Source organism: Sturnus vulgaris, chromosome 4, assembly GCF_052056855.1.
Source record: "Sturnus vulgaris isolate bStuVul1 chromosome 4, bStuVul1.hap1, whole genome shotgun sequence".
NCBI lineage: Eukaryota > Metazoa > Chordata > Aves > Passeriformes > Sturnidae > Sturnus > Sturnus vulgaris.
Window position 1 is genome coordinate 14,913,841 of NC_142246.1, and position 24,751 is coordinate 14,938,591.

The 24,751-nt window shown below is 35.7% G+C and overlaps 1 protein-coding gene across 3 annotated transcripts in view; it reads right to left on the minus strand.

The window, feature by feature from the left end:
* Positions 1–404: 404 nt before the first annotated feature.
* Positions 405–24,751, minus strand: part of TAPT1 (transmembrane anterior posterior transformation 1) — a 48,011-nt gene continuing 23,664 nt past the window's right edge. For all 3 annotated transcript variants that reach the window (XM_014893682.2, XM_088163163.1, XM_088163165.1), the window contains 10 exons: positions 23,067–23,202; positions 22,183–22,280; positions 21,938–22,007; positions 12,952–13,032; positions 12,003–12,112; positions 10,335–10,394; positions 8,896–8,964; positions 7,562–7,638; positions 3,915–4,075; positions 405–1,225 (listed from right to left, as the gene is read on the minus strand). In XM_014893682.2, the coding sequence (XP_014749168.2) occupies positions 996–1,225; positions 3,915–4,075; positions 7,562–7,638; positions 8,896–8,964; positions 10,335–10,394; positions 12,003–12,112; positions 12,952–13,032; positions 21,938–22,007; positions 22,183–22,280; positions 23,067–23,202 (1,092 nt within the window). In that variant the 3' untranslated portion in view covers positions 405–995. The remainder of the gene's footprint in view (positions 1,226–3,914; positions 4,076–7,561; positions 7,639–8,895; positions 8,965–10,334; positions 10,395–12,002; positions 12,113–12,951; positions 13,033–21,937; positions 22,008–22,182; positions 22,281–23,066; positions 23,203–24,751) is intronic.

Here is a 24,751-nt window from a genome sequence, read left to right on the forward strand (position 1 = left end):
TACATTAAATGGATAATTATGATTTGATTGTCAGTGTGAGCTTTTATAGGCATGTTCTCAGGCAAGTTAATACACAGACGTCATTCTTCTAAGAGTTAAATGCAAAATGCAGTGCAATGTTCTTTACTGCTGTGTTAATGCCATACATACAGTTCCAACACAACACTTGTTTGCTGCAATTAACACTGCCGTTCCTTCACATTAGAAGTGCCCCTTTAATGTTTTTTTTTTCCTACAGCAACAAAAAATCCTCAGCTTTTAAAAAAAATTCTAAATAATTTGCCTTGCAGGACACACAACACATGAAATGAATATGCTTCATATTTTCCCAGTTAAGCAGAACCTTCATTACTGTGATCTTTCCTCGGTGTTTAGTATTCAGATAAAATACTAAGCAGTAAGTCTTTCACTTAAAGGCAAAATTTTATTCTGATTACAAGATTTCCAAGATACATCTTGAAAAGATTTTTGTTGACAAGAATAACTATCTTGACTTACTGTTTAATGTACCAATGCTTTATGTGTTTGTTGATATAAGCACAAGTTTTGAATTCTGCTTGCAGACGTTTAATAAAACACGGTAACTGGATAGGCAAGCTTCCGGTCAAGTCGCCATACATTTCCAGGAATATCCTTACACTGGAGGAACCTTCATGAAAAATAGTGTTCTGGAAGCATGGTTTCATAATGCAGAACAGGGCTATGCTTTTTTCCAGTCTGTTTTCCAGAAAAGTGATAACTGCAGCTCTGCCACCAGGCTAGAGACTCACGATCCACCACATTTTCCAAGAGGCAAGTTAAAGATCACTTACTTGACCTGACCAGATACCAAGCCAAGTTACTTGTAGAAAGAAATTAATAATTTTTTTTGCCATTAATAATTTAAGTTTTTAAATAAATATTTATGTGCCTTTTGGCAACTGTCCATTCTGGTAGCATCTGCTGTCCCAACAGCTCAGTATCCTTAGCACATTGATTTAAAAAAAAATAAATTCTTAGTCAATTCTGTTTCCACAAATAGTAAACCTGTCTATCTCCAACAAGTCTTTCTTTGCAGACCTGTGTTTTAATTCTGAACTGTCTTGAATTAGATCTTTTTCTTCTCCATCGGGAGTTGTCAGAAATTGATCAGAATTGCTTGTTATAAGTAAAGATGGCATATTCTCCTTCTGATGCACTGGTTGGTTGGTAACTGATGTAGAACCGTTTTCATCTGTGGAAATTCCTGTTGGAACAGAAGACAATTACAAAAATAATAATGAATTTAACACAGACATATTGATACAATGTGCAACATCCAGATTCATCCAAAGCTATCCTGAAAAAGTGTGCTGCATCAAGCCAGCAGAAGCAACAGAAAAATGCTTTCCTGGAAGCCACTACCTCTTCTTAGCTTTACTGTAAGAGACTGCTTTTTCTGATTTAGAAAACATCTAGAAAATAAATAGACAGAAAAAACCCAAATTCTACAGAAGTTTAAATAATCAGCAAGAGCATAAGCAGCAGAAGTTAGGACATAAATACTTATTTTTGTTGGCTTCAGCAAAAAGATTTCTGATGGTCCTTGTGTGAATCACACTAATGTTTGCTACTAAAATGAACAAAAGCAATCTCTGTGGCAGGAACTAGATGTGCCTAATCCTCTCCATAAGTACAATAAACCTGCCTTCTCCAGGGATAGCTAATAAATGACTCATGCACTGCTATGCACTTTAATAGCACTGGCTCCTAAAGCAGTGCTATTAAAGATATCTATTTTTATTCCTGTCTCTTACTTCAGTGGAACTGAACACTGGCTTCATTAACCTAGGATATTGGTAAGTAATATCCATGTATTTTTTCCATATTTCATTAAAACGTTTAAAAATTAAAATGCACAAGCAAAGGATATAAGGAAAAAAATGAGAAAAAAAATTATCTCCTCCTCAGTAAAGACTGAGTTATTGTATCTAAAGGAATCTGAAAAAATCTGACTGATGTGGAGAATACTGCAGACCAGGCCAAGGAAATGCTACCTGTCAGAATGGCAGCACTATCCAAATCACTACAAAACCTTATTTCTGCAATGCATCTGTCCACATTAAGCCATCTATTATTTGAAGATACATGGGTTACTCTTTACAATGTTAAGCAAGTTCAAGGTACTAAACTTGCATTAAGAAAGGACACAAGTAATTTTAATTCTAGAACTTGGTTACTGTCCTGGTTTAGGGCAAACATAAGTATTCTCTAACCCAGCAGCTTCCAGATGTAGCTGGTCAGCCTCTAAATGATTACCAGTAATTAGAGCTTTCATCCTTCAAGAGCCAGTTTAGAATTTTATTCTTCAAAATTTTAACTGTTTTTGTGGACAAGGTGGAAACTCTTTAGAAAATTAACTGACTTAAATTATAAGCTGGCAGAAAGGAGACCAGACTAATTAATTCCCTTCCCCTCATCCTAATAAGAGATGGGTTGAGAGACTGTATTGTAAAAACCTGATAAGTGGGGCACAGAGATTAACTAATACTGCAGAGCCCAGAAGTAATAATGCAAAAGCTGGGGGAAGGTAAAATCATCCTTTCATGTAATCAAGATTTCTAGTTAATAAAGAGGTGTTAAAAAATATAACCCCCCCAAAAATGTAAAACTGAGATTTTCCCATCATCAGTGGAAGGGAGGAATACCCTGAACAAAATCCACAAAATCTTTTTGGTTGGTTCATTTTTCCTCAAAATCTTTCCATTGGAGAAAATAAGCATCCCTGCTACTTCAGCTCAAAACAATCTTTAGGATTTATATCCTGTAAGTTGAAGGTTCAAAATAAGTAAGTACAACTTACTAAGTCTCACATCCAAATGTAGTAATGGAATGTTTAATTAAAACATTATCATCATTACAGTACTCTAATGAAATGCAAAATTGAACGCAAATTTGAATTCAGAACAATTCATATCACATTCCTTCATCATGCAAGGAATGCAGTTGTATGGATTTAGACATAAACATTTGCACCAAGTTTCTGCCTGATGTGATTTGACACCTATGAGATACAGAGGTTTATGCCAAACACTGACAGATTCTTAACTCTGCCCTTGCTGGCGAGACACTCTGACGACTAACGAGCACCTTGCATTTCAAGCTGTTCAAGTTGTTGGCAAGCCATGGAGTGAACACAATAAAAGCCCCACTGTTAAGTTCTCTAAGGCTCTCATTGAGCTTTTCCCACAGGAAGATGCAATCCAATTCAGTTGACAGGAACAATGAAGGTTTCTGTTTCCTTCTATAATGTGTCACACAAATACAATAATGCCATATTCCCATTATAAATTAACCACTGATGCTGAGGTCCTGTAAGAGGAAATTGTGTGAATAGACTGGAAATGGGGTAGAGACCCATTGAAATTCCTATTATGTGTTCATGACAACTACAATTAATTATACCTATGCATAAACCTACCATGTTTTACTTTGATTTCACGAGTAATACAAATTGCTTCCCTACCAGACTTAAGCACTGTCACAGATGATGTGTAAATATTCACTTATTTGTGCAGTGACGTGGCAGAGGTCTTTAGACCTTTAGAGATGGTCTTTAAAGGTTTCTTCCAAACTAACCCAAACCATTCTATGATTACAATTTTAAATCAAAAGCATGCTTCTATTCCATTGTTTCTATCACCTCCACATATCACAGTGAGATCTTAACAGAGATATGAGAATTTATTACCAAAAGAAGATGCATGAACTAAAAGCAATAAATTCTATTCTATTTACATTATAGTCTATTATATATTCGTGTTCACAGCTGTACTATGGCACAATTAAGGTCCAGTAACAGGGTTTGTGCAGCAAACATTGTCATGCATCTGGTTTAATACCAAATTTAGTCTGAAAAATTTTCACTGAAAACAAATCAAGGCAGTTAGCCTTACCTTGGGTAGATTTAAATGTGCCCTGCTGTTTGCCAGCTGGCTTCCCTGGGGTGGCGGTTGGGACAGGATTGAATAATTTCTCCTCCATTTTTGCTTCCTTTACATATTGACATGATTTCCCCAGCAATACAATGCTGTTAAGGACTTTGAGAGATATTAACCTGGGAAAAAAATTGTTTACATCTTTATATTAACATATTAAAATAATTGCATATTATTCATACTGCAATTATTCATACGAAAATAATTTCATACGATAAGTGCTGTCTTAGAAGGATTAGCTAACAAATTAAATCCTTTCAATATCAAGATCAAAAGGTAAATTCCTTTTACTAACAATTTGTTTCAGATTCAATGCTTAATTTTCTTTTTCCTCCAGAAAGCATCTAGAGAAAAACATCAAGTTTTATTATTTAACTAAAGGACTACAAGGGCAGTTTAGCAGCCATTTAAGACATCAAATATTTAAACACAGAATTAAAAAGTGCCCTCAACACTGCAAGTCCAAAATAAATGCACCCAAATTAAGTGTGCCCAGCCAAGGATCTCTAGTGGACTTGGAACCACAAGACAACAAATACAGAACCACGGAATCATTAAGATTGGAAAAGACTTCCAAGATCACTGAGTCCAACCATTAACCCAGCACTGCCAAGTCAAATATCTAGCTTTTACAAACTACAGGCTAATCATAGTAAGTCCTTTTTCACATCACAGAAGACAGTCCATAAAACTCAACAAATCCAAAGAGACAGCACAGCATTACCATCATAGCACAGTCCAGATGATGGCAGATCCTTTTCTACTATGACAAAATTGCAGCATAAACTTCAGCAAATCACTGAATCCCTTTCACACCTATCTTCTCGTTTAAAGAAAAGGAAGGCCTCATCTACCATCAAGTGCTTTTCTATCATTCAACTGAGATTAGATTTTTTGCAAAATCTAATTTTCATTACTAGTAACACATGACCATTGAGCAATGTCCACTCCAGGACACGAAGGCTCATTCCAGAATGACAAGGAGAAAGTGATGTGTTCTCTACAGGACAAATGAAATAATCTCTATGCAAATCAAGCTATGTAACAAGAATGAACCAAATGCAGACTCTGAACTCATTCTCCACTCTCTGAAAAGTGTGTTTATCATGTACATCATTAACGGACTAAAAAGACAATTTGAAATGAACATTCACAGATCCATGAAGAAGACCCAAACATACTCCAGCAGCAGCTCCCCTATCTCTCTCTGTGCAAATGTAATCAGGACTTGTCAAACAGAAAAACAAACTACACTGCACTTTTAAGGGAAAAAATAAGTTTTGCTTATTCTGTTTCAATAGAGAAATGGAAGAATGAGCAGACCACACCACTTTCAGTACTCAGAAGAAATCGACATTTTAGTATCCCAGCAACCACAAAGAAGATACCATTTTATACAGGTTGAAAGCTGTGCTTCTCTTCAATATTATTTTATTATTGGGACAGATTTTATTTCAGAGTTGAGCTCTCCTTCATTTTTAATGTTGTAGAGGTGTTTTTCTTATGCTTCTTATGTAACATGTTTTTGTTTTGAGAGTAGGTTTCTACAGCATAGTTTGACTCTGATCTAATGAGATCAGAAGTTGAAAAGGCCATAAATCACCACTTCCCTGTATCAATTCCCGCTTCTCATGGAAAATTATGCTAGCATTTCTAGCAATTCTCCTTTATTTTTTTCTGCCAGCCTACCCCAGGCTCAAATTTCTAACAACAATGTAAGTTTGCAGTTGTTAAAAATTCTAGAAAAAGAAAACTCAAGGTTTTTTTTTTTTTGCAAGATTCTTTAACTACAGTTAAAGCTTAACTAGAATTGTTAATAAACAATACAAAATTAATTAATCCATAGTATAGGCTCAATTCTTTGCCTAGTTAACTGCTTCAGATTTTATCATGTAATTTCTCACATATCTATGCTATTATTTTTGTATTCTATATATATTCTCACATCTGATGGAAAGCTGAAATTTATGTTCAGAAGAAAAATTACTTGGAAGATGCAAGAGGTGAGATAGATCCAAGTCTGAGATCACAGCAAAAGTAAAAAACTGTTCTCCCTTTTCAATATGGACAAAATAGACTAAAATGTATTTACTTTTGTGACCTATGTCTTTAAAGAACAGCATTTAGCACTTCATGTTAATCACATTACTTCTTTCTGCCCTCCATTCTCCAAGCCACAGAGACAGTGAAAAATCCTGGGCTGCAGCAGTGGAATGATAGAGGTAGAAAAATATTGCATTGGGAAAAAGGAAAAACCACTGAGAAGGATGAAAGTGCTGACCTTGGTATACCACAGTTGAATGTGATGACGAGGGCACAGTGCTTTGAATTTTAGAAAGCTAGCTTCAGCGAGAACATGGGCACAGCATGTAGTATGCTGGGGAAAAAATTTAAAGTATGGTGCAGAGGAATGTGGCTAAAATTTTACAATTTGGCCTATGTGCAATATCTCAGTCTTAGTTATCTGACACTAAACAGGTGTGTCCCTACACTGATGTAAACAAAATGCATCTGATCAAGCTCTATTTTTTGCAGATCAGGGTCAGATTAGAGATAAGTGTCTACCTATTAAAAAAGAATGTGTAGTAATCCTATTCTTTTCACAAGCTATTGTAGAACAGTAGTTCTCCTCTCTTCCACCATGCTCTCCTGTCTTCCTGCTGAACCACTGCCTCAGCCTTAGAAGTCTTACACTTCTCAAACCTAAAGCTAAGTTGTGTTTCACTCAAAACACAACTTGGTAGGACACTGGAAGAAGTACTCCCACAATACCGCAGGCAGGTTCTTCTTCCATCAGCAACTTGAAACACTTAATCGCTTATGATCAATTTTGAGAGACAACAGACAGTGACAGTGCAGTATACAGCTTTCCTAGAAAGTGTCACCCACAGATAGTACACAGCAAGTGTCTCAAGACAGGCAAATTAAATTGGATGTAAAGTACAGTTATGCAGTCTCAGAAGTACCTATCAACTGGTGAGAAGTTAAAGGTAAGGCAAGTATAAACTGACTTGGCAGTGAAGGGGTGGTGAAGGGATAACTGCACATCATTGCCCATGGAATACAAATTGCCATAGAATATTATATTTCTTAACTAAGATTACTTACTGACCCCACCATTCCCAGGAAAGGTATCCTTGCATTTATTTTTTTAACAGCATTTTCCCAAACCAAAGTAAACCCTGCATTTAACTACCTGAGAGAAAAAAATCATTATCTGCTCAGAGCAGTTGAAGTGCTTATTTTTGGTGGCTTATTGAATCTTTTGGTCTTTTTACAGAAAACTTAATTCCTTGGAATTCAATTTCCTTTTTTACACAGAAGTATGGTGCTTGTCTCTCAGATTCTCTCAGTCTTTTTGCAATGAGTTATTTCCATTACTGACGTTATTTATTGAGGGATATAATCCCCCAGTGTAGTCACTTAGAGTACTTAGAGACAAATCTGCACTCTCAATTTCAAATTATTAGCGTAAGGGTTTTACATTTATGTTCTACTGAATATAAACTGTGTTTATCCTTATATCCAGAAGGATCAACAGAAACTTCTTTCACATATGGAATCAAATAATGCTGAATACTTTCCAATTGTGTGGATTTACTTACCCACAGTAGAACAGCACAACACAAACATAAGCTAAGACTCCTTGTACTTTTATTGAACTTGTTACGACTCTGATGAGCTGTTTTAAGAATAAAAGTTAAAACTTAGCACACAGCTATTAAAAGAACATTGTAATAGACATTTCTTATTTAGTAAATTCAAGAAAAAGTAGAAACACTTACATTAATAGAAATTTAGTCTAATGTTCCCCTTGGCAGTACTAACTACTCCAGATTTTGATTCGAATAAGTATTATACTAGCACTTAGTTGCAACTTTGCCAAAACCAGAGTCTGACAATGTTTCCTTAACACTGACTTTCATGTAAGATAAGAAGTGGAAAAAACCTCTGAAACTCAAGGGCTAGAAGGAGAGTTTGCAAATTTTGAAGAAAATGTCAAGAGATACAACGCAAAACAGAATCAGTGTTACATATTATGTAACCTTATGATTACAAAATTGCTTTGTGGACAAGGCATGACTCCCAAGTTTGACTAACAATTGGATTCTGAAATTTCAGTTTTATTTCTGTAGCTTAAGCAAATCCCATGAATAGTATTTTCCCCCATCTCTATCGGAGAACTTACATTTAAATTAATTCATACTGATATTCTTCCAGAAAAATTATGAATTAGCATATTTGCTGACAAAGCATGTACAGATCCCCAGCATTATGATAACTACTGCTTGTCTACATGTGTGTATGGGGAAAGTCAGAGTAGCTATTTAGAGAAAACATTCTGCAATAGTTAATTCAGGACAGCATGTGGACACGTTCCATTAATGAAGTCATTAATTTTATAGCAACATGTATGTGTAACAAAGTCAACTATTTCAGAGTGATGTACTCATCAACAGCTCAGGAGCTCAGTGCCCCATATAAAAGAACATTGAGTCATTAGGCTTGCCATTGCAGGGACAGCTACAAGGACTCCTATGAAAATCCTAAATAAACTGCTGCACTACTGCTAACCTTCTGGCAATGAGCTGCTTTGACTATTCCAAATGAATGAATAGGATAGCTGCCAAAAGGAATATATGTTTAGTAAACGCAGATGTAGTTTAATTCCACTGGTACAATTCAAGTTCTTAAAAATTCTACAAAATTAATATATATTCCATATTCTATGAAAGGGTGAGAAACAATAATGCATTTGTGAAGCCACAAGTAGTATGAGGTATAGGTTATACTGAGTGTTAACTCAACCTTTCAGTATCATTTCAGTTACTTTAGATGATAATTTCATCCTCAAAACATCCAGCCAGCTATCTCAGTGGGACAGATTCTCAAAGTGAGATCTTATTGACAGAAAACTGATAGGAATGATACAACTTACTAAAACAGCCAATGGAAGAGGAATGAAACCCATTCTTCTGGAAACTGAATCACTATAATCTGTATATGCCTAGGAAAAGAAGAAGAATAATAATGAACTACTTATGCAAAGGAATGAGCTTATTTTAGCTTGACACACCCTCCAGATATGAATAAAGCTCTGTTAACAAACACTATACTGGTATAAAGTGTACCTATTCACATTTTGGAATTCAAATGGAGATAGCTGCACTCTCAGACAAAAATGTAATACTACCATGACCAGTAAGATTAGCTTCAGTGCTCTAAATCAAGAGCAACTGGAGTATAATACAAATCTCTAAATCGAGAGCAATTAGGACACTCAGTCCAAAGGCACTATGATATTTCATCTGTATGTTATTACCAGCTTAGAGATCTTTTTGTACTAATTTAAGTGATCCTCAAATACTGTACAAAAAAACTGTTATAGGGATAAAAGAACAATTATCCACCACACTAGCAATTTCAAATCATTCTACAAACATCTATAATTAGTCTTTATATAACTGTGTTAAAATTATTTTGAAAATGTTTTTACATTTGAACTCAAAACACAAATACTTTGAATGACAACTTGCCTGCAGTACTGAACATCACACCAACGTTAGTATCTAAATGACGCTATTTTATTTCCCACAGAGGAACCTTAAGAAAAGTAATGGAGTATTCAAAACTAATAAACTGGTGGGCTTTTTATTAATAAATTATTATTAACTATTTGTAGCTGACAGGGTCCAGCTTCTTTATGAGGTTTAACTACTGCATTTTTCACAGCAGCCCAAGAAACAAGCCCAAGAAAACTACAGAAACCATAGTAATGAAGTTCATTTAATAGTTAGAGCACACATCTAAAGCACTGATGACTGGCATGCTAACAAGTGAACCCTAAGGAGTTCTCATCCATGAAAGGTGTGCAGTAAACAGCTTTCCAAAAAATGGTACTAATTAAAAACAAGTGGTCTGTGTGTTCTATAAATACCCATGCCATGACAATAATATGCATAGTGCAAACATCTCTCAACATCTGTGCACTCTGTCTGTAAAGAAACAGAAATTCCTAATGAATTCTGTGTTTTAACTCAATACAGTTAAAATACCATGAAAAGAACAATAATCTAAAATTACCTTGTTAAGTTTACTTACTTCCTATGTATGTCAAAAATGTAAAGTTGTTGCAACTGTCCCCTTACTCTAAGTGTATTTGGAAGAGACTACTCAGCAGTATATTAAATAAAGCTCAAACTGACCTAAACAACTGGATAAAATCATAAAGAAATATTCCTATTGTCTGTAATTAAAGAAAGCAAAGCAGAGTTTCAGCGCTGCAGGACTGTAACAGTCCTGTATGTATTTAAATGCTTGTTCCAATATCCCCCCTGTAACAACTGTCAGGAAAGTGCATTTTATTTTCAGGCTTACATTTTTCTGTCGACTGCTAACAAGGTCAAATGCAAGACTGGCTCTGTATTCACTGTAGACCTGGAAAAAATCCAGCACATCACATGTGTGTGATTAATTTATCGCACTTTATAAAAGCAACACAGATATTAATAAGTATTTCCACAAAGTATTATGAACTTATGCTTTTGCTGAAAGAGTCAAAGCCGGTTTTTCTGAGGTCTAACTGCACTTTTTAGGAGATGAGCCTCTATTTCTGCAGCAAAGTAATTTGCATATATATATCTATACAACAAACAAACAACACTACACTATGCTTTAGGAAGTGAATGAGACTTCATGAAGTTACTGAATTTCAGGATCATGAGAAACAAAATAACAGAAATCACAATAATCACATTTAATTTTTTCCACCCACAGCTCATAACTGCTTGTAAGCTACAGGAAAGCTAGGTCTAGGATCAAATTAAACAAATGAGAGCACTTTCTTGTACACTAAGCATATGATCCTATGAAAATGAAAGCAAATTGCATCTGAAGATAAATTAAGTTTTTCCCTCTCTTTAAAACAGTTCAGCATATTAAGAAAGAAAAGCATCTCTTTTAAGGTTAAGTGGCAGGACAAGTTGCACTGCAGGTGTTAATAGTTCTGGAAAAATTCTGACCTAGCAATCATAAATCTTTAGAACTTCATACATAAACTCCACAAAGTTATTAAATAAACCTTGCAAAATTGCCAGTGACTACCTCCATCCTCCAGCTGTTTGAGCACTCTGAACTATGCTACATTTTTGGCTACCATGACTTCATTACTGCTCTTTTCCCCACTCTCTATACAAATGTAGGGCAAACATAAATGCCTCTGGCATAAGGGAGCTTATTAAGTGCATCTATTACACTTATTTCTACACCCCACAATGGAGTTACTTTAGAGATGCTGAAAAAGAAAGCACAAGTTCTGATCTCATTTCCTGAGAAGTGGTTTTAATAGTGAAAAGACACTAATCTTCACAAATTTATCAAGCATGTTTGAATTTACACAGTGTGGAACACAAATAGCCCGTGTATCATGCTGCAACACACAAGAAGCAGCTTCACCCACTGCTTTAAAAGGACTAGATAATATATGCAGCCTAAGAAGTTTCAGGAACGAGAAACTAACATAACCTACTTCATATTAGTGCTCCAGAGACAGTGGGAAAAAAAAATCTCTGATTTCAGATTCCACTTTTAACACACATGCAAAGTAGAGTTAAAGCTGCCTAACAAGATCTGTTTTTTCAAAAGCCTGAATTTTAAGCTACAATCAATTTTGTTAGGAAAGGCTACAAACTCTGTCTAGACTGCAGAACAAGTAACCTTCTTCCAATTTAACTAACCATCACTTCACAAAATGATCTGCCAGTAACATGAATTGTAACTATTATGTGAGCTGTTATACAACACTTGCAATAATTTATGGATCTGGAACTACCAATTTAAAATTAGAGGTGTTAGTTACATATTAAAAAGATCCTCAAAAGTATATCATATCAGGAAATTAGCAAGCTTTCCCAATTGATATTGAATATATGAAAATAATAGTTTTTACATTTTCTGTACTGGAAAGATAATTTAGTATTTAAAAAAATATTAGCAAAATTAAATCCATTTTAAAATAGCACCCAGCATTCCAAACAGGATACCTACATCTGCTGTGATGTCATTGAATTTTGTTATAAAGGCATGTTTCACAATATCCACTGCAATCTCTGAAGCAACCACCATGCAAACATCCGGGAATAACACCCAAAAGTGATCTGAAGGTTGTGAAGAAACAAGTTAGGCCATTTAATTTAATACCAGCATACAAAAATAATTATAACGATTTTATTCAACAATGAAAAATCCTCATGAGTCTGAAGAAACTGTAAGTTTACATCATCAGTGAGCATGCAGTATGCAAATTCTTGCTTATTCCACTGCTCTCCTAAAAACTTAACAGTACTGTACAATCAACACCACAGTTATGATCAGGCTCTAAACTCTTCACTTTGTAAACCTTTACCTCTAGTAGGAAGACAACCTTTGTAAGTATTAGATACTACATGTTCAGTATGTGTAAGATATAGACAAAGCATCTGCAGTTTTAGATATTTAAGGTAAAATTTAGGTAGACTGGTAAGATTCAGGCAAAATATATCACACATATCAGGGGTCAAAATTATGAAAACAATGTTTTCATAAAATCGGTATTTTACACAATATTAATTAAATATGTCATTAAAATCTAAAGTATAATCAATATTAGATTAAGAATTGTATTTTTAATCTTTTTCACATTTCAATCTCACTAGCCACTTCCCAGGGGATCCTTCATTCACAGTGACTCCAAGGAAAGGAAAGGGCTGGGACGAAATTATTCCAGATACTGCTTGAAAGATAACTATACATGTTTATAGCATAACAATATATATTCCTAGCAGAAAGAACACAGTCATTTTTAAAAGAATACCAGAAATAGAAAAACAAGAATCTAAGGTATTTTATGAAATTAAGATTTGTTTAAATGTGTTGATTACCCTTATCTTTCAGATTGAGAGAAGAAACAAGAGATACAGCTCTTGATAGCAAGGAATTTTTCTTCTAGTTTACTCACCTGGATTCCATGAGAACTGTTCCATATTTCTTAGACATACAATTAGTAGCAGCACGTAATTGGTGAACCTCTCCTTTATATCTGGATTAAAAAACCAAAACCTGTCAGCTCCGAAGAAACATTTATTTGCATACAAAGATATCTACTCATTCAGAGGTTCTATCATTTATTAATTCTTGGATCAGAAAACTTTTTCCACAAGTTATTTAACTGGATTTAAGGGGTGGGAGAAATACTGGGAACCACACTATGGACAGAATTTCTGCAGTAGGTTGTGACGTGGTTTGTCTGATGCTGCCTCAATTTGGGGTTCCCAGCAGCAGAAGGGACTTGGGACTTACTATCACCTCCTCTAACACATTAATAAAATAATAATTCTCCTTGATAAAGTCTGTGAATTCCTTCTCCGATTCAAAAAGAACCAGCACTTCCTTTTACTAAAATGAAGAGAATATACCTATCTGTCCTTTCAAGTTTTAGCAAGGTACATTCCATTTGCTACAGATCATAGGTATCCAAATTGCTGTATACTGGGTTCAGTAGAAGGAAGAAAAAATGTTTGAAGACAACTGTTACACCTTAGCTAGAAGGCTCCTACCAGTCTTTCACAGTGCCATCTTAAAAGGGAACAGTAGGATGTTACTGGCACAAATTATCAAAACCATAAGCACTGTACCACAAAACCAAGCTAATTAGGGACAAAGTCCTATGACTTGTCTTTAGACAAGGCTTTTTTTTCTGCTTTGGTGTTCTGTTTCCAGAGATGACATACACAGCTTGCTTCAGGAAGCATCACATTTTTAGTTTATTAAAAAAACCTTCCTGAAACTGTATTATTGAAAAGGATAAAACCTAAAACATAATGTCATCACAATTTAGGAAGTCAAAAGAAGTCTTTCTAGAAGATAAAACTACTAAGAAAATCTGTGAAGACACTATTATTGCTTGCTACATCTGTCAATAACCACAAAACCAATTTCTTTGTGGGCCCTCCAAATCCAAAGGGTTCATTTTCTTAAGCACCTGCACTATTGTGTGGGGTTCTACCTACTGATTTTGGGAAACAAGAAATAGAAATGTTTGGAAGAACACAGAAGGATTAAGCTGGACAAAAAAATATTTGACTTTGTGTCAACAGTTTCCATCATCTCTAACTGACTACAGACTGACAGCAATGCTCATGGCTGCAGTTACTATAGTATAATAATATCTCTCATTTTAGAATAGAAGTTTGGAACTACTGGCAAGTCTGAAAAAATGGAGCAAAAAGAAAACGAGAAATCCTCCAGGAGAAGGAAAGAAAAAGCACACAGAATTCAAGAAGAATGAGATTTCATGCACAATATAAAAAAGGCACATCTTGGGGTACATAAATTCACCTGTCAGTATGGGCTGAGGAAGTGACAGGGGAAGCACAAGCTTTCAAAATAGAATGAATGGCATATATGGGGGGGGAAGGAAATATTTTAGTACAATAAATCTAGAGCAGAAAAAAGGACATAGGTAAAACCTAACCATGATTTCTTGACTTCCTGCCAATAACACTCCAACAAGTGAAGTACATTCTTCTATGCTTCTGAATTCACAAAATACTGCTCAAATGACCAGAACACAGTATTGTTTGAAAAACCTAATGACAAGATACTGCTTAACACTGTCACAAATGGATGAAAATGCAGTCAAGCAGTCATTGATTGACATTCTCTACCAGGCCGCCCTTGGAAATAAACACTAAGTTTTCAGACTTTTGCACAGAATTTCAAAATGATTTTATCTTCTATTTCCCACATCACATGCTTCCACACTGCCATGACACATCATTGGTCAGCAATGCATAACACACACATATCTCATCTTCAGTTTTTCAAGTCCAAGGGAGGACAGCACAGAGAGATAGTCTCAAGTGTGAAGCAAGGACCTTAATTCAGGCCTAACATTAAAGCATTTCTCAAGCTAATCCTCCAGACATTTATTACCTGCTTGGTATATATTAGCTCACCAGTCAACAGTGTTAAATTGAGAAGGGACATTTTGAGCTTTAAATTTCCTCTTATAATTCTGTAATAATACAAATTTTTCTTCTACTAATTTCTGAGACTGGGTGACAGGCTGATATCTATTTTTTCCCTCTGCTTATTTTGCCTCTTCTCAGTGGCCTCTCTTCTAATCTGTTATCTGTTCTGCCACAGCTGTTCAAGGCTGTTAGGAGAGAGAGGAATAACTGTGGCTGCAGCTCTTCATGCTCATCTCTCTCATCAATTGTCAGAGCTGCAAGCAAGGCAGACAAGGCACTTAACAGCAGCTTCAACAATAAACTCAAACAATTCAAAAATTAATTTCATTTCTCACCCTCATGGACAAGGACAAAAAAGGCTTCAGGATATCCACAACAATCACTGGTACTCAGTCCTAAATACCAATTAAAATTTCAGAATACAAAATATGTACAGTAATGTTTCATCATTTATTATTAACTTATTTGATGTTGTAGATGTACATTTGTTTTTTTTTAAACCAGTGAGGAGAGTTTCCTGTACCATGTATTGTCACTTCCTGGATGATGTAGTGAACTACAGAACAAGTGAAGCTACATCCCTGGCAAAGTATAACACTGTATCTGTGAATTTGGCAAAAGAGTGACAAACCACCAGTGTTAGTGATCAGTTACAGACAGCACAGGTACTAGCAAGAGGAAATCATACTATTCTGCTTCAGCTTAACGAAGAGTAAAATAGAAAGAAAAAGTGAACTCTTTTTGTTCTCCATTGTGACAATGCTTAGCAACATTGATATAAGCCATCTCAACTCAGTTTTGCATGTATTCCACTAAGTATATATGATAAGCGTATCACATAATGGTTTTTCTGTTAGGATATAATATATAGCTTCAATAACCCTTGCCATTATAAGACAGGGTTAAATGAGAGCCAAAATGACAGACCAATGACATTTTAAATGGTCTTCAGCTACCTCCACAAGGGCAGGATTAAGAAGCTTACTTTCTCAGTATGATCCTAAGTGATCATAAAACCTGACGTGTAGCACTAATTCAGATATATTTATCCCCTTGACCAATCTCTTGTCAGTACATACCACACATAGTGCTGATGACATATTGTGTACGAAATCTGGATGGATATCAGTGACAGGTGCTGTCCCTCAGAGTTCCATATTGGGACCACTGTTATTTAATATCTTCATTAACAACATACACGTAGGAATTGAGTGCACCCTCGGCAAATTTGCACATGACTGAGTGCTGAGGCTGCCACACCAGAAGGGTGGGATGTCATCCAGAAGGACCTTCACAAACTCAAGAAGAAGACCCATGGGAGTCTCAAGAGATGGAATAAGACCAAGTGCAAGGTGCTGCATCTGGGTTGGGGCAATCCCAGGTATCAGCACAGGCTGGGGATGAACAGATCAAAACCTGTTGAGAAAGACTTGGGGATTCTGAGGGATGAGAGGCTGGGCACGAGCTGGCAACGTGTGCTCACAGCCCAGAGAGCCAAACATGTCCTGGGCTGCATCCCAAGCGCTGAGAGCACCAGGGTGAGGGAGGAGATTCTGCCCCTCTGCTCCAGTGAGACCCCAGCTGCAGGGCTGCTTCCAGCTCTGGGGTCCCAGCACAGGAAGGACATGGACCTGCTGGGGTGAGTCCAGAGGAGGCCACCAAGATAATCACAAGAATGGAACACCTCTCCTATGAGGAAAGGCTGAGAGAACTGGGATTGTTCAGAAAAGACAAAGCTTCAGGGTGACCTAATTGTGGACTTCCAGTACCTGAAGGGAGCCAACAGAAAAGATGGAGAGGGGCTTTTTACAAGGGCCCATAGTGACAGGACAAGGGGGAATGGCTTCAAAATTAAAGAGAGTAGCTTTAGATTAGTTAAAAATTCTTTACTGTGAGGGTGGTGAGGCCCTGGCAGAGGTTGCCAAAGAAGTTGTGGATGCTCCATCCCAAGGCCAGGCTGGATAGAGCTCTGAGCTCTGGTCTAGTGAAAGGTCACTTCTGGACATGGCAGAAATATTGGAACTGTAGATGATTTTTCAGGTCCCTTCCAACTCAGGCCATTCTATGACTGATAGGCCATATTCTAATGCCATGCTGAAGTTGTACACTTACCAGGGTACTTACACTTACCCTGCAGCCTGACACACATCATACTACATACTGCCCAGACACACTCCAGATTATTTGGAAGATGACACTGTATTTGCCTGTGCTTCTATGCGTCCTCTAGTGGTGAGAGTGATATGCTTAAATCTTTTCAACTGCCTTTAAAGTACGTATTTCAGTATTTTGAAAAGGGAAAGGAAGAGCCAGACATTCCAAGACTTAGTACATCAGAACTTAGTCCCATGTCAAAAATTAACCACAATACACCCTTTTCCATTAAGGTAAGTCATGTGTGCCTATAAGGGTTGTCATATGACTAGAGGTGGTAAACATTTATTTCAAAGACATGTAATGCACATACTGCCATAAATACAATAAAGGGGAAAAAAGCAAGTAGTTTTTTTTTTCCTCTTGGTTGTACAAAACCCAAAAAAGGATTGCACATAGCCAAATCAGATTTTAAATACTTTTGCCCCACTTACATGAACTCTGCCATTCCAATTTTAATAGAATTCTATCCCCTTATTAATAACACATTCTGCCCTTCCATAAATTCTCCTGAAAAATAGCAACACATACCCAGCAATTAATTTCCAGTGTGCCAGAAGATACAATTGCTTTTAGAAAGCATGCAAAAAGACATGAAACAAATGTTACTGGAAATAAAGATTCCTGGCACGGCACTGCATCTAGTATGGACTAATTTAATTAATTTGCCAATATCTCAAACAACCAACTACTGAACCCCAAAGATCTTAGGTACTTTGCAGTGGTAACTAAAAGAGACAGTGAGATCCTAGAAACAGAGATCCTGAAGTGGGGTAAATAGTCTTCAAAACATATAGCTATTTTCTTCCAGATTCCCTGACATATTATGCAGGAATCCCAAATCAGAAAGAAAAAAGTATAATCACGTTAATCCCACTGTTTGTATGTTTAGATCAAAAGCTAGTTATAAATTGTAGCATGTAAGAAGTGAAACAAGATCTTCTGGTTTATATCTTAGAAACTCCTAAATAGTTGTAGTGCCAACTACTTCTTAACAAGTGACCAGAGCACAAGAAAGGATCAAACACTGAACAAGGAATCATCAAGGACACATCAATCTTAAACAGTCCTGCTCCCAAATCCCTCATTCTTAAAATGAACAACTTCATTAGAAGAATGGTATTAAAAAAACCTAAAGCCACATGAGAAAGCAGTTTGAATTTCAAAGACCAAAGGTAAAAATAAAGGCTCTTCAACCTTGTGATCGAAGTCAAAGAGACTGATAAACTGGGAACAAAGAAGAGAGAAGAAAATGTACAGAATTAGAGAGAAGAAAAATGAAGCTTTAAAACTTCAGAATAAATATGTTAAATTTTTGAGACAAGAGATTTAAAAAACAAGGAAGAGTCAGGCCTAACAACCAACCAAAGGAAATAATCTAATGCACTACATCTAATGCCCTTCTTTGTATGAGGTATAATTGAGTTTTGTGGAAAAAAAAATAGTTTAAAACACAGCTTGAAATTAAAATAAGACATTTAAAAGCATAAATGAAAGCAGCATGCTGGGCTTTCAACAATGATGAAAGAAGTTCACTTTATAATTTGGTCTCCTTGTTCTCTAATACTGACGCTACAAAATTAGTTTACAGATAACTATTTCAAAAAGAGAATATGCTATTTACATTTAGGGAGCAATTTCTTCCTGATACAACAAGTAAAAGGTTTTCGGTATAGAAGTGTTTTACAATGGCCACAGTGTCTAGATTGCCTGGGTGTTACATAAATTTCCTTGTAAAAGTCAGGGTGACAATGCAAAAGTAGTTTTGCTGCAGCTGACAAATCAAAGCTGTGGGACAGCATGACTGAAGTCCCAGATTCTGTAGCTGCAGTCTCTCTTGAAGTTTTAGTCAATTAGCTGTTAGAGTAGAATTTTAAATGGCTATACAAAGATGAGAAGGACTACTGACTCCACAAAGTCCAGAAAGGTAAATACTGGAAAAAATAATACACCCACACATCAGCTTGCTATCCACCAACTGGTGCTAAGCACGATGCCAAGTGAAAATGATTTCACAATTTTCAGATCTAAACTGGTAGCTTGGTGGCACTTCCTATCCTGATGCCTGACTACACTGAAGCTTGAGCCAGGCAGGGCTCTCCAAGGTATTTCAATGTGTGATACAGAGCATGTTTTACAAAGCATAGCTTGCACAGTTCATTTCTGCATTCATAAGACAACCTGCTTTTGAATTCTAGTTGTAGTAACTTCTCTTGAACATAGTACCTACTCTTGTGGTCATTGCTTATCTTTTCTGCTACTACATATTTTAATTTTGATTAATACGTTAAATAGGAAGAGATTTCACCTACTCCTGAGAAATTCCTCAGATGCCCCTGTGAAATTCCTATTATTCCCCACAAGAATGACTATATTTAGCTACTGTCTACTAATCAGTACCTTGACACTGAATTGAAAACATATGTTTGACAACAGCATATTTTGAGCCGAGTCCCAGAAAAGGTGGGGCAAGGGGAATCCATTCAGTGTGTCCAAGCTTAATCAACTACTGCTGCCATCATTACCCCAGAGATGACTGCAGACCTCAGAAAACTACTGGAAGAGGCAGAGAAAGGTGGGAAATATATGGAAGTGTCAAGATTTAGTGTTTTTTATCAGTTCAGTCCAGCCCAGCCATGCAGTTTAAGCACAACGTGTTCTAGGACACACAAGAGACTCCAAAGGCTAACTGGAAGCTCAACTGACAGGACCAGACTAGCATCAGTTCCAGGCTAGGATAAAGTATTGGCATAACATGCCAACACAAGATGCACCATCATTTCAGCTGCATGAAATAAAACATTTAAAGGATACTAAAGTGATCAGAATACAATATTGAATTGAAAAAATACTGTTCCATCCTTATTGAAGCTGTGATGCAGCACATCTTCTCAAGTTCAAAAGAGGTGAAAAGCTCTACTAAAAATCTGTTATTTATCTCTGAGAAGAAAAACGCTGCTATTTATAACCATACTGAAAGGTGTTCCAGGAAAAGTTATCTGTCTGAAAGGAATAAATTAGCTTGTTTTGTGCACTCTTCTATGTATGTACTCACTGCTTCCATCCCCACAGTGTCTAATGAATGGCAATACTTCTTCCATCAACTGATAAAGGACGATCTGGTTTTGCTATTATGGGCCTTCAATAATAATGTCCAGCAATAAAATATTGATATTCTTTTCTTTTTATGGAGGAAATTACTAGCAATTTCTAATAGCAGTTCCTTGCTTATTTTAACAAGAAAGAGGCTTCACCTTTATGTAGGAGAGCTAGATGCATAGTTGTAACTATTTTCTGCATTAATAAGAAACCTTATCTAGGTTTACTGTCAATAGTTTCATAAATTTCATTTTTAGCATTCTCACTGTAAAGTTAAATACCTCTGATTTTAAAGATATAAGTCGTTAAATATTGGAACCAAAAATAATACTATTATCAGAGAACAGATTATCAACATAGAAGATCTTTTTGGGGAAGTTTAAGAGCAACTATGTGGTAGCTTAAAATTTAATGTTAATTTTCTGTTACATAATTTTCTGTGATATATTTAAAGTTTTATGTAAATAGTCTTTCATCCAAAGAATTAAAAAACATTTGCATGCAATACTGCAGTTTGCAGATGAATTAGACAAAGTTCATATCAATAGTCAGAGCTCACAACCTGATGTAAGTCTGTTGAAAATTTAACTTGTGATACAAAAATATGTATCATCTGTTTTTAAATAAGTACCTTTTTTTTAACCTATTACACATTTGAGTTATCTGGTTTAAGAACTATGAGCTGGAATAAAAAGAATATATTCTATTTTCTTTGCTTATCTGTATAAATGAAAGTGGGGAAATTCAAATCAGACATAATGAAGAAATTCTTTACTGTGAGGGTGGTGAGGCACTGGCACAGGTTGCCCCAAAAAAATCTGTGGAACCCCCATCCCTGGAATGTTCAAGACCAGGGTGGATGGGGCTTTGAGCAACCTGGTCTAATAGAAGGTGACCCTGCCCATGGCAGGGGGCTGGAACAAGACAATCTTTGAGGTTCCTTCCAGTTCAGGGCAATCTGAGATTCTACAAAACTAGTGGAAGCAAAGAAGCTCTAGCACAACCTTAAAGTGCAATCACTCCTACTGCTTTTATATCAAGAATTCAACACATTTTTCAAATGGCTGATACCAGTATTAGGAAGAATCTCCATCAAAGGATACCTGAACAGCTTTTCCTCATGAGACACACTGAGTATGAGTTAGCAAAATTCATCCCAAGCATCAACACAGTTAAAAAGTGCCAGAAGCATGTTTCCTAAGTACCCTCTACCTATTATCTTGAGAGCATATAAAAAATTAGAGCAGTCTCTGGTATTTCCCTCATATGTCAGCTACTTCGTTACATTGGGTTTTTGTTTGTTTGGGGTTTTTTGTTTGTTTTAGGGTTAGGGGGGAGGTATTTCAAGATCCACCCTCACAGACACTCAATAACATGCATTCTGAGATCACTGTGCCAATACAGCATATTATAAAGTCAATTTTTTGAAAACAGAAGACTTGATCACTTGGAAACACAGGCATTTCAGCACAAAGCCAGTAGGCTGTTTTAGCACCTCAAATAAAAATTTACCATAAAAGGATCAAGTGTTCTTTGAAGTGGATCTCAGTTTCATCCTACTGAACCAAAGAGTAAAAGGGGTGATGAGGAATGCAAGTTAGAACACTCAAATTCACCAAGGTAAAATGTTTATAGTAAGAATAATATTAAATACATTAGTGAATTAAATAATCAGCCCCTCTCTTCACACTTTCTCCTGATCAGCACTGCTATACATACCACTATTTGACATTTGAAAAAGATTGTTCTTCTCAAACTTCTTGAAAACACTTCCTTTTATTTCGACAAACTGCAAATTTTAGAAACAGTTAGTTAGTTTTTACTCATAAAAGACTGACACAAACAAATAATACTATCAAAAAAAGATGTTATTTTAAAATATTAATATTTAAGATATATGATACACAAAGTCAAAGGATTATGTAACAAATTAGGGTATCTATATGATAAAGCTACATACTTACATTATTGGACATCATAATGGTAAGCAGTGATTTATTGTGGGAGTTGAAGGCCACATTAAGGGTTGTTGCTTGAACCATTATAAGAATAGCATGCAGGACTGCATAGCAGGGTTAAGGAAGAATATTTGAAATAGGTTTTCTTCACAACAGTATTGAAGAGCAGTGAAATACGGATTCCCTATTTTGCTTTCAAAGTTTAACAGGAAAGTTTCCATATTCCTGTAAGCCAGACTTACAGCAAGACAATACTTACATATATGTAATACATGCACACTGCTTTGTAGTGTGCAATAATGATGCTAATTTTTCTTGTTCTGAAAGAACCCAATGACATTAGTCGTGAGAAACATCAATACAATCTGAAGAAAAGAACCTGAGGTAAAGATTCAGAATTAGCCTAAAGATTTCAGAGAAAATACAGAAAAATTGCAAGAATTCAAAATTCATTACCAAATTCATTACTGTCTTTAGATTCATCAAATCATTTTAAGATTATTTCACACTAAGAACATTTGCATCTTGAATATGCATGAGTGCATCCCTTCACTTCAAGAAAATATATTCAAGTGAGATGCATTTAACATTCCACTAAATAACAAAACCCCACTGTCTTAAAGGCCTTGTGAGCCAAAATACTCTAATACAAATCAGAAATAAAATTTTCCATGAACTATCCAATTATGATTTTTCATTTTCTTATAGTTACCATCATGAAGAGAGTCTTTTTTAAAACAGGTGGTACTGGCAATCTTACTTTTCAAGTAAAGGATCACTGATTTAGGAATACTATCAATTTTTCAAGTGTACTAAAATAAAATAATGCAGAGCAATTACTCTGTAATTTAACTTGGACATATTTGCAGTTTATCAAAGAAAAAGGATACAGACATACAGCACTGCCATGATGAAGTGAGGAATCACACCTATGTGAGCTCTTTTTCTTTCTTTAGGTTCTGTAGCTGTCCAATAAAGAGCATCCAAAATATCTTGTCCAAATGAAGAAATCAGACGATCAGCCACCTAAACAAGAACAACTTTACTGCCTTTTACTGCCTACCTTTCTCTCCAGCACTTGAGTATGCCCACTTCAAGAACAGTTCAAAATACAGTATAGTTCAATCTTAAAGTTTCACATCACTTTTGATGTCTTACTTGTTCCATTTTCTCTCTGGATTTTGCAGCAATACTGTTCCTTTTGTATATTAAGCAGTTTACACTCCCCTTCGCAACAGTATTTGGAATAAATAATCATCTATTGTTATCTTAGATAACTTCTTGAAAGATACTCAAGTACAGTTCAAACTTCAGCCTTTGATAAAGCAGTATGTATGTTGTATCAAACCATTTAAAATGTTTTTCCCCATCCCTCTGGGTTAGGGAAAAAACTCCAACAATAAAAAGTGAATTCCAGATGACACGGAACACTAGCTTACAGGTACAAAAAACCCTGAAATTAGACTTGGCTCTACTGCTTTCTATATACTTATGTATATACTTAATGCAAATATCTGCATAAAGCAGAATTCAAAATTAAAAGTACTATAACACAAAAACAAGCAATTAAGAGGGACTTGAAAGTCTGCCAAAAATGGAAAATATGTTGAAAAAACAACAAACACCTGGAATAATCTAAAGAATATATACACAAATAGGAAAAAAACCCTCTAGCAGTAATTCTAAAGATAGAAAACATATGGACAGCATTTTGAACGTGTAATTTAATACCACAGCAAGAAAGGTCACAGGGAGTTCCACCAGTTCCCAACATTTCATCAGCAGCAAAAGTATAAAACTGAAAATCATTACAAGGAAGAACATTATTTCTGCCTATACACTGCAGTTCAGTAATTTTAAAACCAGGCTGCACAGGGCAACAAAACCAGAACCTCAAAAATAAAACTTGGCATATGTCTGGCTAAAAAAACAGAGCTATCTCTCGTTGCTTACTAATTCAAGCAAATGGAAAAGTTAAAGATGACACAACTGATTATCTCTACTTAAGAAAGACAAGGAATATTTTTTTCTTAGTGTCTCTCTGTAAAACCACAATTTTGGACATGTTAAATCAACATGTAGCAACACAGAAACCAGGTGCACAATGTACCTGCAAATATTGATCCTAATAAATAGAAAATAAGCTCTTGGGACAACAGAAACCTAGACTTCAGATAATTTCCTGACTTTTAAAATTAAATAGTTCTCAAGGTAAAGATACTGAAGTGAGGAAAGCCATACTTATTTCTGATACTATTAGTGAATGAAGTTTCCTAAAATATGAAAAATGAATTAAAACAAAATTTTACGGGATGCCTCAAGTAAATGTACAATGTGCTGCGCTCTAACAATCACCTATGAAATAAAATTAACAAAGCCATGAGCTGATGAATTATCTCAAATCTGAAGCTCCCAACCCCATCAGTCTGAGAGATATTTACAGTGGCATTGTTTTCGGCTTTTAGATTTTATAAATTGAGATTGTCTGCATTATTTGGTTCCTGCTCATTGTGATGACCCATTGAGTAATTTACATCTGGCGTAGTAACACCAGCTACAGAATGCTTAAGAGTTT